At 44.0% G+C, this 12660-nt stretch overlaps 2 protein-coding genes across 2 annotated transcripts in view; one reads left to right on the forward strand and one right to left on the reverse strand.

The window, feature by feature from the left end:
- Window positions 1-4450, reverse strand: part of T265_09044 (hypothetical protein) — a gene marked incomplete at both ends in the record, with an annotated part of 12463 nt that extends 8013 nt beyond the window's left edge. The window contains one exon of the mRNA XM_009175013.1: window positions 4393-4450. Within this exon, the coding sequence (XP_009173277.1) occupies window positions 4393-4450 (58 nt within the window). The remainder of the gene's footprint in view (window positions 1-4392) is intronic.
- Window positions 1-12660, forward strand: part of T265_14738 (hypothetical protein) — a gene marked incomplete at both ends in the record, with an annotated part of 65763 nt that overhangs the window by 15112 nt on the left and 37991 nt on the right. The window contains 5 exons of the mRNA XM_009175030.1: window positions 3034-3130; window positions 6606-6673; window positions 6711-6818; window positions 9358-9457; window positions 11826-11995. Of these exons, the coding sequence (XP_009173294.1) occupies window positions 3034-3130; window positions 6606-6673; window positions 6711-6818; window positions 9358-9457; window positions 11826-11995 (543 nt within the window). The remainder of the gene's footprint in view (window positions 1-3033; window positions 3131-6605; window positions 6674-6710; window positions 6819-9357; window positions 9458-11825; window positions 11996-12660) is intronic.

Raw genomic sequence — 12660 nt, forward strand, 5'->3', positions numbered from 1 at the left:
TTATGGCTGTACGGCAGTGAAGCATCGGTGTTGAACACTGATGTCACGCTGTCCTTGATGATGATGATGCCGATGATGATGATGAATTGTGTTACTTGAACTTTATAGGAAGATACATATCACTTGAACTTCGTAACCAAAGCGTCGGGAGTAAAAGATCATATCCCATATCTTCGCGTGCTTTCTAGACTTCAAACTTACTACCTACACAGATATCCAGACCGTTTTTGGCCCCGGTCGTGTAATCATAGTATAACACTAGGATGTTACTTTTTGTCGTAATTTTCATCCAACAATCCGATATTTGCACACAACGGACCGAGGACATCTCCCGTCGTATTTAGGCCAATATCGGAAACAGCATGTCGTACGCGGCTTTTATTGGTTTGTGATCTCCACTTTTACAGCCAGTTTTACTGTTGCCCCATGTAACCGACTTTGTTTTTCGTCCCGTGCACTCATTACCTTCAGTAGGCAAGGTTGTCAATTTTACTGACCCCATTGTTCGGACCATTCGTTCTCGTTCATTGTCTTGTTTGTTCACAAATCGGATAACGAGCACAACCGGTATCAAGTTGTCCATCCATATACATCTAATGGAGATTTCGGCGTTTGGATGAAAGAGAATAATGTGCAGGAGGTACTTCTGTTGAGGATGTGCCCAGCATGATTAGAAACCTAGTGGTCTACCAGGGTCATCACCAGATCACATGAGATTGTACCAAGTGACCCAGATCTCTCGACGTGCGACCTTAATGAGCAGTTTCAACTACACACGAGAACACACGCACCATCCACGTGTGTCAATTTCATGTTAACCCTCAGATGGAGCACACAATCCTGCAGTTCATGTCACTGCCTGCATAAGCCCGTGGTGCTGATCTACTGAAAACTAATATCGGGCGCTTCCCATAATCCCTTTTCTTGGTTTGATCCGCTACTATCAAGTACCGCACTCCTTGGATCAAAGACAAAACACATGGGTATATATAGGCTGCCTATGGTCTCTTCCACCATTTCGTTTTAGAAGTACCAGTTGTGCTCCTGAACCATTACCTACCAGTCGTTTTTGCGTATAAATTTCTGAATAGTCTCATGGTTTCGGTTTGTCTCTATTTAGAGCGGCCGAAGATTGTCTGGTACCATAACGTAGCGAGTGCGCGCTACGCTCATCACGCAAGTGTATACTAAATCCGAACATTTGGTTAAGTCACTGATGCACCTACCAAGCACAGCATGAAAGAATGTTTCGCAGTTAATGCGAGTAAAACTGCTTATTCATAATCTCCACAGCTAGTCTCGATCACCAGCTGTTTGGGAAAGTGACTGTGCATTTTAGTAAATATCGGGGCGAGATGGCTCAGTGGTTAGGACACGAATTTACTGACCGGAAGGTCCGTGGTTCGAACCCGACCTCTGCCTCTCAACTTACCGAGTCAGCCCTCGTGCCTTCCCCCGGGTGGCATGGCAGCGAGGCACTGAACGCTTACCTTCTCGCTACCCGAAACATAGATACGCCATCGTATGACAATACTATCTAGACTTTCATCACTTTAGAAATTCCTGACATCTTCATAATCAAGTGACATCAACATAGACGAACACCATCGTGATAAAAATTGTGTGTAGGAAGACACTTACGCGTCTGTTGTTCAACACCAAACGAATTGATGCATTACCGATTGACATCTCGTTCATAGCAAATTGAACTTCCCTATTCGTGCCCTATTGGCTCAAAAAATAGGTTTTGAATACTGTCTGACTGAGTGGACACTGGTTGAAGAATAGTTTTTTTTTGGGGGGGGGGCGAATAGGCCTCACTAGGTTAACTCAAAGGTAAGATCAAAATTTTCTAACGCCCGTGTTTTGGGGATATGACTTCCCTTATCAAGTGAGTGCGCCAATGACTCATGGAATGGTAACCGTATTGTCTGTGATCAATCTTACAATATTCTCAGGCGCAGTTGTCTCCGAACCTCATTCTATGCATGATCGAATGGAGGTTTTCTTTGGATGGTAGCATTCTCAGAAATAGCCGCCTGTGTTCAGTTACGGAGAAAGATCAGATCTCACATGAACTTTCGAAGTTGTATGATAAATATAGTCCTACCAATTGAAGGAAAATGTGCCAAGTCCAAGCAGAGACATTTCAATCATAGCTCTTCGGTTACTCGTGTGGTGTGTAAACTGAGAGAACGTACTCATACTACGTACGCTGGGGTCAGAAAAGTGCGGGCAATCATTACGCATTGAAAAAGGTCATGTGATTAGTTGGTATCAGTGGCTAATGTGGTCTTGTGATCAAAGCGATAGTTAAGTTTGTGAGGGCTAGAAAAACTGAAACATAGTGGTATAGAATACAGTTTAATCAAGCAGCCGTCTGTCATAGAGTAAATAAATCTCTGTTCAACTCCGAAAAGGACTATAAATACGGTTGTCAATAAAGACACAGTGCCACCGTTATATTGGCCATAAGTTGTTTTTGCACACACAAAGGTGAATTAAAACATTCATTTTGGGAAGCTGAAATAATTTTCAGGATTACATGCTCTAGAGCCACACAGTCCGCGAAGTGCACAAATGTTGGCTGAGAACTGTGTTGCTGATGGATTAGTTTGTAAATACAGCTACCAGTTGTATTAGAAGCCAGCTCATCTGTCCGTGTTTAAATTACACAGTCAGACGGTGAAGGATCCGTTTGAATGGAGTCCTGCCACCAACGTTCTCCTCTGGTAAATTCGTTTTGGAGGTCAGCGTTTATCCCAACTGGCAATGTGACCGGTGATTCCTTGTTGGCGCACCATGTAGAATAAACGGTTTCGTACTGCTATTTCGTGTTGAGTCATCTAGCCACGTTTTCTGCACTCCGGAAATCCTAATCTGTAAGTGGATATTTGACAGGCACGCAGCCTTAGCGGGCCATTAGACACTCTGCGTGCTCTACTCTATTGTATTTCTATCGCGTTGTGTTCTCACTAGCCGTTTACTGGTAAACCTCACCATTTTAACTTCTGTGCCTGATTCGTGTTTCAGAAGGGTATTCGTGGTTCCGCTCTACTGGATACATTTCCAAGAGATGACAAAATGGAAACCTATTATGACCTTTTCTGCAGAGGATTGGAGTTGTCGCGTAAGTATGCGCGCTTCGGCATGTCAGCGACTCGATGCCATGTTTTTCGGTTTTCCTGTTATTTTAACACAGTCCCCTCTTGTTTGTCCTTTTTGAATATTGGCTATTGGTTGAATTAAAGTGTTTTTGGTTCCCTTGATAGGCGATTTCCCGAAAAAGAAATATTGCAAGACCACTACTCACTTGCTTTATTCTGTGGTGACTAACTCCTGTGATGGTGAAAGTGGGTCTCGCAGATGTTCGGCGCGATTACAGAGTGCGTAGGTTCAGGGTGACGCCCAAGTTCGATTTCACCAACGAATATCATTTGTTGGGATCGCCTCATATCTGACCTAACTGTCCAAACGTGGGTGGTCAAAGTAGCGTCATCTAGCCAGAAAATCTGATCCTCTGACGAAACGTTTAATTTTTAGGCTGCGTTTTAGACACTGGTGGTCAAAAGCCTTGTGTTTAAGGCCAATCTGTATGATAGTATTTGGCCAACTCACTCGGCTTGATAATCCGTTCGTAGATGTTTTCTCACAGTTCAAGGCAGCACGATTGGTGCACAATATCGTTTTTAATACAGGACCACTCGTATGGGAGTAATTTAACGGCGACCGATTAGCTTCAGAAGTGATCCAATTCAGTTATTCACTTCTGTTAGTACAACTTGCGTACAACTTTCACATACCATGGTAATCCGCGATGCATTTCCCCTATATGTTATGATACCACGGTATTCCTCCCGAGTTTCACCAGGTCAGCAAGTCTTAGTGGCACTAAGTAGCGATTCGCGGTGGGATTCTATCAGTTTTGTCTTGTAATTCACTGCCATCACCGATTCTGGCATAATATTCGGTTTCTCCAGCTACACCAAGAAAGATTATCTTTGCCCCCATCGAACCGCCTGGAAAACACTCTCGTACTGTTTCCATTATCAGTAACTACTGTATCCCGACCCAACAAGTCTTCTGCTATTCGCAGTTTTCGCATTTTTTCGGGTTCTGTTCTACTAGTGCTGTTAATCATTTCGGTCTGGAGACCATTTCGTCTAGATGCGTTCTTACTTTACTTCCACCACGTATCTGTTTTACATGGGAATGAATTGGCATAAGATGAATCCTATACTGGATCGATGCATTGAATATACATTCATGTGTCTGAATACCATCTGTATGTCGCTCGGTCATCGAAAACTACCTTTCTGATCATCTGAAGTTCATGAATGCCGACTGTATTTCAGACAGTATTCCAAGCAGGTCGCCTTGGTGCCGACTTACTTTCACCATCGAAAATGTTGTGTACGGATGATCCATTGTCATAAATGTAGGGACACATGTTTGAAGGAAGCCCCGTGGGAAGTCAGGGCGCTTCAAATCCGTATCTGGGCTTGTTTACAGTTGAATTCTCAAAACTCATACAAATAACTGGCTTTATTCTACGCTTGTATGATAGGTCAATCGAGTTTGCTGCTGGTGTTGTTTTTGTTTGTCACTGTCCACACTACGGGTGGAGGGTCGGCGCCATTCCCTCAGCAATGTGTTTCTAAAGCAGACACTCACGCACACAAATAAACACGCACTGGAAGTCCATGTTTGGAAGTTAAGTGCGTTTAATAGCAGAAAAGTTTTGGATTTTTCCCAAGATAGATAAGCAACCTAACTGTAGGATGGCTGACCATCTATTGGTACGAACCTGTGAGTATTTCGATTACCCGAACATTCACTTCTCCTGTTGGCTGTTCGACACATTAAACAGGGCTTTATAACTATTCGTGGGCAACAATGATGACCAGAATCGTTAATTGCTGACTCTGGTAGTTTCCTCATTATGATGACTTGAGTTAGAGTCAAGCGGAATTCTTACCGGCTATTAAACCTTTCTCGGTCACATATGGCACATAAGTTTTAGGGTCAAAGTGGAATTTTAGTGGATATCTCTAATTCACTTTCTTATTGCTCATCTTGCTCTACATTAGCTGGATTGCTGGGGTGTCTCATATCGGTGTTATAGCTCACCAGCTCAGTTTTCTCAGGTCGTATAATTGTGAAATGGCTTCACACGCCCTCAGTATCCGACCGAATAGTCCTTCCTTTGGGGTTATCCTTTATGCAAAGCTTAAGCAAAACTACCTGGACCTTGCATATGCTGCTTAGCCCGGTCAGTTCACGGTTTGATACCTAACCCCTGCTCTTTAATCATATGATGCCTGCACATCAACATGTCATTTTGAAGCTAAATTCCGATTCAATCTTCAGGACACTTTGGTCTGCGCAAGTTTGGCGGAAAGCCAGTCGTTCTGCACAGCCTTTCACATGTTGATTCTACTATGTAGAAGTCTTTTTGAGCGTCGTCCGGAATTCCCACGCAATGTTGTCGGCGGGTTGCATGCTTGGTATAACTCACATAACTTTCCGTCAGCATTGCTTCTTCTTTCACATGAGTACATTTGGCGTCAGCTTATGAGTGCGCTTGAACCTCAATCCTTGCCTTTTTTTCGGGCCTGGCGAATGAGTAGCCGTACCGGTAGCTTTTTTAAATAAAATCTAAAAGATTTGGTAAGCCTTGAATAGGTGCTTGCTCATTTATCTGCATTACTTAACACTGAATTATCGTGGCAACAGGTTCCTTCAGGTGAATGGCGCAGCCTTATTGCAAAGCCAGGAGATCAGTAGAAAGTGATACTTGGAACCACTTTAATCCACGCTCACTGGATAATTAATCGATTAGCGTGAATCGCGTGATTACATCGGAAATACACGCAAGTCATGTGTTAACCGTCCTATTTAAGAATTGTTTTATGATAGTTCATTTTAGGCCTACTATTCAGCCAAGCCCATCTCATGCTGGTCTACCCGATTATTACACGAAACTCGGTCGGTTCTACAAATCTGTTCGGGAACACTCGATTTATCTGTAGGTTTAGGTGCAAGCAAATCACCTGTTCAAGTCAGACGATTTCTATGGTCATGACGGAGGACACCATCCTGAATTGCTTGTGCGTGGTAAAATTAGGGAGCCCACTCTCCGTTTCCCAGCGGTGTCTAGGACCAGTGGATGCAGTATTTTCTATTTAAGAGGAGCTCTAGCATATACCTCGATGTGCTTTAGCAGTCTGGTTTTCTCGCTCTACAGCGTAACACAACACTAATTGATGCAGCTAACACGACTAGAATATACATGGGGAATTGGGATTTGTGTGTCATTCATCGCTAGCAGCAGTTGCTTTGGACACCTGCGGTTTGTTTGGAAAAATCTATGGCTCCAATTTTCATATCTTCCTCTCTCCTCTGTTGATTGACGTGGTTCTCTCTTGACAATTCTTAGCCAGCTCGTATGCACTGCTTCTATAACAGGTTTCAATAGCCAGGGGCCTCATCGCTGTTAGCACTCGATTAAACCCTATTATCATCAACCTTGTTCGTTTAAATACGGATGGGCTTCTCAACAGTCACAAGAACAGTATGTGGTACCTGTTTCCTCCTTTTTGCAGGACACAAGCCATGTTTGGGCCGACGGTACAGTTTCGACGACCCCATTGAGTGGTGGACCTACGAGCAGGTATGTTCCATACCATTCATTACTCTTCTTTTTATAGGTCGACGAGCTTATCCGCATTGTAGGGTCTGGACTGACTCATCTGGCTCAAGGAGAACCGCGTGACCACGAACTAATAGTTGGTATTTATGGTAAAAATACCCCTGAGGTATGTGACCGCATATACTATGATAGCTGGAGACGAGTTTTCGTGTCTCACTACATCTGTTTTTTGTTTTTGTTATTAATCATTGAGTTCAGGTGTTACTTTTGTTGAGTCAGTATCATCTGAAGTAGTTGTTTGAAGAAATAATGCGCACAGCTGTTGGCACCATTGTTTGGTTTCCACTGTGCGCTGTATCTTTAGACCCTAGAAAGCCCCAGTTAGCTTCTCTGTGCTTCATCGGTCTCCGTGTGATGGAAATCCATCAGGGATATGGACCGGGGTCAGCAAATGAGATGAAAATTGAACCATCTAAAATCGACACTATACCTATTTTCTTGGATCACTTACTCTCGATCATTCACCTCAAATAAACCCAGTCGTTATTCTTTTTTCTCTCAGCCCTCATGTCACTCTTAATTTTGCCCTTCTGCAATAATATTTCCTGGTGCTACCACAATTGCTGGCTCCGAGTCCATCCAAAACCTAGTTTTCCTTTTTATTCCCGAGGTTGTTTACATCTGCTAAACTCGTCATACTTTCCAACTCCGAGATTCTCCCGGTGCTTGAGCACTGCCAGTTTCCCCAACCTACTTTATCTTTTATATTCACTACAGAAGATACCCATCTGTCTTGGTGACAACTCGTCGCTGGTTGACAATCTACAGTCTCCCGCCTATTGCCAAAATGTAACCTCTCTGCCATTTCTGTCGCTGTTACTTTGGTCCGAGGTTGCTACTGCTATCGTCATTCCCTGTAATTTTCACTGTCAGATTCGTCTCTGCCAAAGAAACATCATCTATCAAGTGGCTAGTCCCTGTCTTCTAACCGGTTTCCAGTTTATTTTGTTATATCATAGGATTGCTCTTCTCAACTTCAAGCTTTCCACCCCTTCATCGACCGGCCTCTTCTACGCGCACACTTCAAACCTTAACCTAATACATCTATTATCCTGAGTTAGTTTTTAATTGATACCTTTCTCAGGAGTATTCTGGCTTTAGGCTTCACTTATCTCCGCAATTTCACTTTTTTCTGCATCATTCTTTTCGTTACCGGAGATTCTTACTTGACTGGCAGCCCACCACAACGTTGTGGATATGGTTTAATCGCGGTGTAAAAATTGGACCATAAGCAATGTGACGATCAAGGTGCAAGTTTTCGATCAGTGCGCGCTTCAGAATGGTTGCCTACTTCTTGGATGTCCGTGTCTGAGCATAAGGTTTTATCTCAACCCCCAGGTTGCTGGACGTTTGCGTACCTTGAGAGTTCCAGGCTACATGAAATAGCTTGATTTCATGAGGTGCGGAAAACTATCTTTTGTTTTTACGTAACTCAGCTATGTTTCAACATCCTTCCAATTCAAGCGAGTGGATCATGTCCTAGTCTGGTGCGAAGAATCTGAATACAAGGGTTGATATTTGCTAATAGTGGGCGTCAGAAATTACACCACAGTCGGTCACCAATAGTGTTTTTTTAAACAAACAAATTGCTCAGATTGAGAGACTATCGAGACAAGGCGTCGGCCCAACCAATCGTTACCCACGATGCAACAGACGGATGCAACAGTCGATCTTTCCCCGAAAACGATCAACGTTTTTGACTGAAATGTTTTACCACTTCAGTTCGTAAGCATGGCGCGATTCAAAGTATCTTCAGAACTATACAGCTTCGATGGAGCTCCGAATTCCATCACCCATCCATAACCTGCCTTTGATACGGGAAATTCACAGGATTACGGAATGCTTTGGCTGCGTCTGAACAAGTCTCCCATGAAACTTCACAGCAGTTGATGCTATTTACTGTCTCCCCGAAGCCAATGTTACCGCAGCCGAATTTGTATATCCTCGTGTCTTGTGAAGCTTTCCCTGAAACATCCCCAAAGTGTGTTCCGTTCACATAGTTTTTGCCAACAATTCCCTCCTTGCTGACCTACGTCAGAGGAAGATCTGAACTCGATCATTTGACATTTTGTTGTTGCTAGCTTGCCACATATTTTTTGTTCATGGGGCTGTTTAAATTCGGAATTAGAAACGTAAAGCGTATCAAACGGGGATATTATGGTTCTGGTCGCGGTTCTTTATTGTATTGACATATTTGCTGTATGATAGTGCTTCATTTAGAATTTTCGGAAACATTTGGAGCATGACTGCATTCGGCATCATGTACGACCACCGTCCGAGAGACCTTAAATAATCCTCATCGTAGCTTCCTCTCTCGACTATGTTCTTCTTATGCACACTAAGCTAAGCTCAACCATAGAATGTCAAGAGGGTCCTCTAGCCCCTCCCAGCCTTGTTCTGTCCCCGCGTCAATGAGAAGATTCACTTTCTTTCACCTCGCCCTGCTATCATGTAAACTTTAAACTGTTAAGGGCATCAAGATGTTCATGGTTAACCACGTGATTCAAATATCCCTCCACTGATTCCAGCTTTGCAATATCTGTTTCTGAGTGAGCCTATGCGAAGCACTACGCAGCATAACATTCACCCTTTAGCTTGCTTTGAGAAGTGGTTACTCATGACAGTACGTTTTTCTCTTATTTCAGTGGGTGTTAACTATGTTGGCCTGCAGTGCCTACTCGTTCGTTGCACTCCCACTTTATGAGACACTTGGTTTCGAAGCAATGGAATGGGTTTGTCATCAAGGTATATATATGCGTTTCGTTTCGTTCGTTACGTTTCGTTTCTTTTCGTTACAAAATTCACATAACTATCCAACCTGCCACAGGATATTCTAAAACGGTTCAACGCATGTCACTGGTTAGCAGTCACCTTGATATCAACCTGTTATTCCTTCCCCAAATAACGCAGCTCATAGTCACTGTGGAGTGCATAAGTGTGTACCGATGAAACGAATGACAACGAACAGGTTAAAATCAGTCAACGTTAAAGATCCGCTGAACGACTTGAATAGTGGCCTGGGCATTTTTCTAGATGGTACGCGAATTTTACCCAAACTTAATCGTCATATTTCTGCTTGCGATCTGCCACAGTTTGTCATCGGAGTAATTCCTACAGCTTTCGACTGCGAAATGGTACGCAACCGCTGGCTGCACGATAGTCATTTAAGCGAATCGTACGTTGATTTGTAGGCCAGTTTTTCATGTAGAACATCTGCAGAACCTCTTTGTTAGCCAGTGGGAAGTGCGCCCATTGTGTTTTATTACGGTCACATTTCGGAATAACAGAATAAGAGATAGGTGTTACATCTGCTGATTCCCCAATCTGATGTATCTGCTGCCGGCCCGTTCCAGTGCCTAGTGCCGGAGAAAAAAGACTCACACAGGGGGGGGGGGAACACAACAGCTATATTCCGAACAAGCGAGTGCGAATGCGAACGCACAACGGTCCCAGGCTATTTATTGGAGGGACACTGTCTGAACTTGGTCCAATGCTGACACGCACGTCTGGCTCTGGTACGAGGCTGTGACGTGCTGCATATTGCGGGGGCGTTGTCTGACCTTAATCAAAGCTGACTCGTGCTGTCTGGGTTTGATACAAGGCTGTGACGCGCTACATGTTGAGGGGATGTTGCCTGTCTGGTCAACATCTAGCGGAGCTGAGAGTCTCGGTAGATTTCGGGCATTCAGTGGTTGCTTTCAGGAAGCTGACCTTCCTGACAGTAGGTAACAAACACCTGAGGGAAAATGTAGCGTGCAGAGTCCCGTGTAACGACGTCAAATCCCACTCTCGTTAGCTTATCTTTGATGGTACCCTGAAATGTGATGACTGAGCAACTGGCTATGTAGCAACCAATTCAGTCACGGTAAACATCCAGCGCCACACCGAAACCGCCTACCTGGACAAGCGCCTCCTTCAGAATGGCGCGAAATGAATGGTGGCATGTTGAGATTTGGCACTAGAATGTAAGGGAGATAACGAAGACTTCCGGCGTTGGTGGTATGACAGGTACAGGATGAGGTCCCTGTGGCCCTCCCTTTGGCTCAAGACTTCACAAGAAATGACGGGCAGTGGCGTTTCTGTCATCAGTTTCTTTCCAAATTGTCTGCTTGAGCTATTGGTAGTGTGGACACCTCACATAACTTGTGGTAGACTAGCATCAGTTCCCTTCCTTCTCCACTCTTCATTTCGAAGCTTTAAATTTAATCTCAAACTTTGTGGTTGGGCGGCAGTGAGCTATCAGCTTCAGCTCCATCGTTGATGTGCCTGATGTTGATGAAAAATTTTGAAGAGATGGCTCAGTAAAAAGGTACTCCGTTTTTTTGCATAGTACCGGTGTGCTAGATAGATTCTAAGGTAGGAGCCGCTCCATGCTGGTTGGTGCGCACTAGGTAGCATTTCAGACCAAAAAGATCTACAATTGAGCCGTTTCACCGAATGAATCAATAGCCTTAATCTGTGAGTGACGGAACTCTCGGAGTGTAATAACGCGGAAAAACCGTTCTCAAGAGAAGGGGGGTCTCCGTTCCCACCCACCTGATGAGTCACAAGATAGCCGAAGTAGGATGGGTGCCATCTTGTCATGTCATGCTCTCACCTAATCATTTCTACCTAACAGTATCTACATTGCAGTAGAAATCTGGCCGCGGTTATCTGCGCTGAAAGTTTCCACTTGGTACAAGTTTGCATTAACGTCTGTCAGCATAAACTCACGATGTTCACGGGTACTGCTTCCCCTCAGTCCTTTAGGTTGCACCTGCAATATCTGAGAACGAGTCTTAACGGCAAATTGTGGTGTATTCTTTCCTTACAGTTTTTCTTCAAACACGAGGATTCCAAATCTTGATTGATCTCTGTTCTGATTGTTTCTTTCAATTATCCAAGGTACCGCCTTCACTTCTTGTGGATGCTTTCGATATTTAGAGATCCAACTGGTGCTCCGGTAATGCAGCTGACTTAATTTTTAGCCAAAGAATAAGGTTGTTGACTTTTATAATCACGAGCATGTTGCAAAATACTTTTTCCCGTTTATTGCTACTTTTTTTCTAACAACACGGCCGAATTCACCTCACATTTCATTCTCATCGTTATCTGTCTCCGTTTTTCGTTCTAGCCATCCCTTTCGCTGTCGTTTGCGACACCATCCAGTTGGCAAAAAACTTACTGAAATGGACCCGTGGCTCTTCACTTTATATCATTGTCATTCGGGCTTGCGCTGAGTTTGAAGAGTTCCGTCGAGAGCATTCTGGTCCCTGTCGATTACTCACACTCAAGGAACTACAGGTTAGATCCCTATATGAGCTGATATGTGTCTCGCAACTTCGACTTTTTGGGTGTCCTTTTCTCCGTAGGGTTTCCATTTTTAAATGTGTCTTATTTTAAGCTTCTTCATTATCCAAGGGGTTAGAGCACGAATTTACTGACTCGAAGATTCGCGGTTCGAACCCGCCATTTGACTCTCGGCTTCCCCTGGGCAACCTGGTAGTATCCCAGCCCTCGTGTCTCCTTCGTGTGGTATGGCAGCTAGGCACCGATAAAGGGTGCTACGACTGAACGATTTATTAGAACACATTAAATCTGCTAACTATTCTAGATAGCTTTTAGTCGTAGGTTTTTGTGTTCGAAGAAGAGGAGAAGGCGCAAGTATTCTTGGATGAACTAACCAAATTCATCACGTCCTTTGGTATGTACTTTGCACCGACAAATTGTAAGGTCATGCCCGTGGACGTGCAGTCACTGAACACGCCACTTACAATCCAGCGAGAGGTACTGGAAGTTGTGAAGCATTTTACGTATCTTGGAAGTTGTATTAGTTCTGATTGTAGTGTGACAGATGAGGTGAATGCACGAATCTGCAAGACCGGGGCCGCATTTGCCAACTTGAGACACCTGTGGCGTCAGAATGGTTTATCCCTGAATCTGAAGGGACGTGTGTATCAAGCTACAGT

The sequence above is a fragment of the Opisthorchis viverrini genome (genome assembly GCF_000715545.1).
Source record: "Opisthorchis viverrini unplaced genomic scaffold opera_v5_253, whole genome shotgun sequence".
NCBI classification, from domain to species: Eukaryota; Metazoa; Platyhelminthes; class Trematoda; order Opisthorchiida; family Opisthorchiidae; genus Opisthorchis; species Opisthorchis viverrini.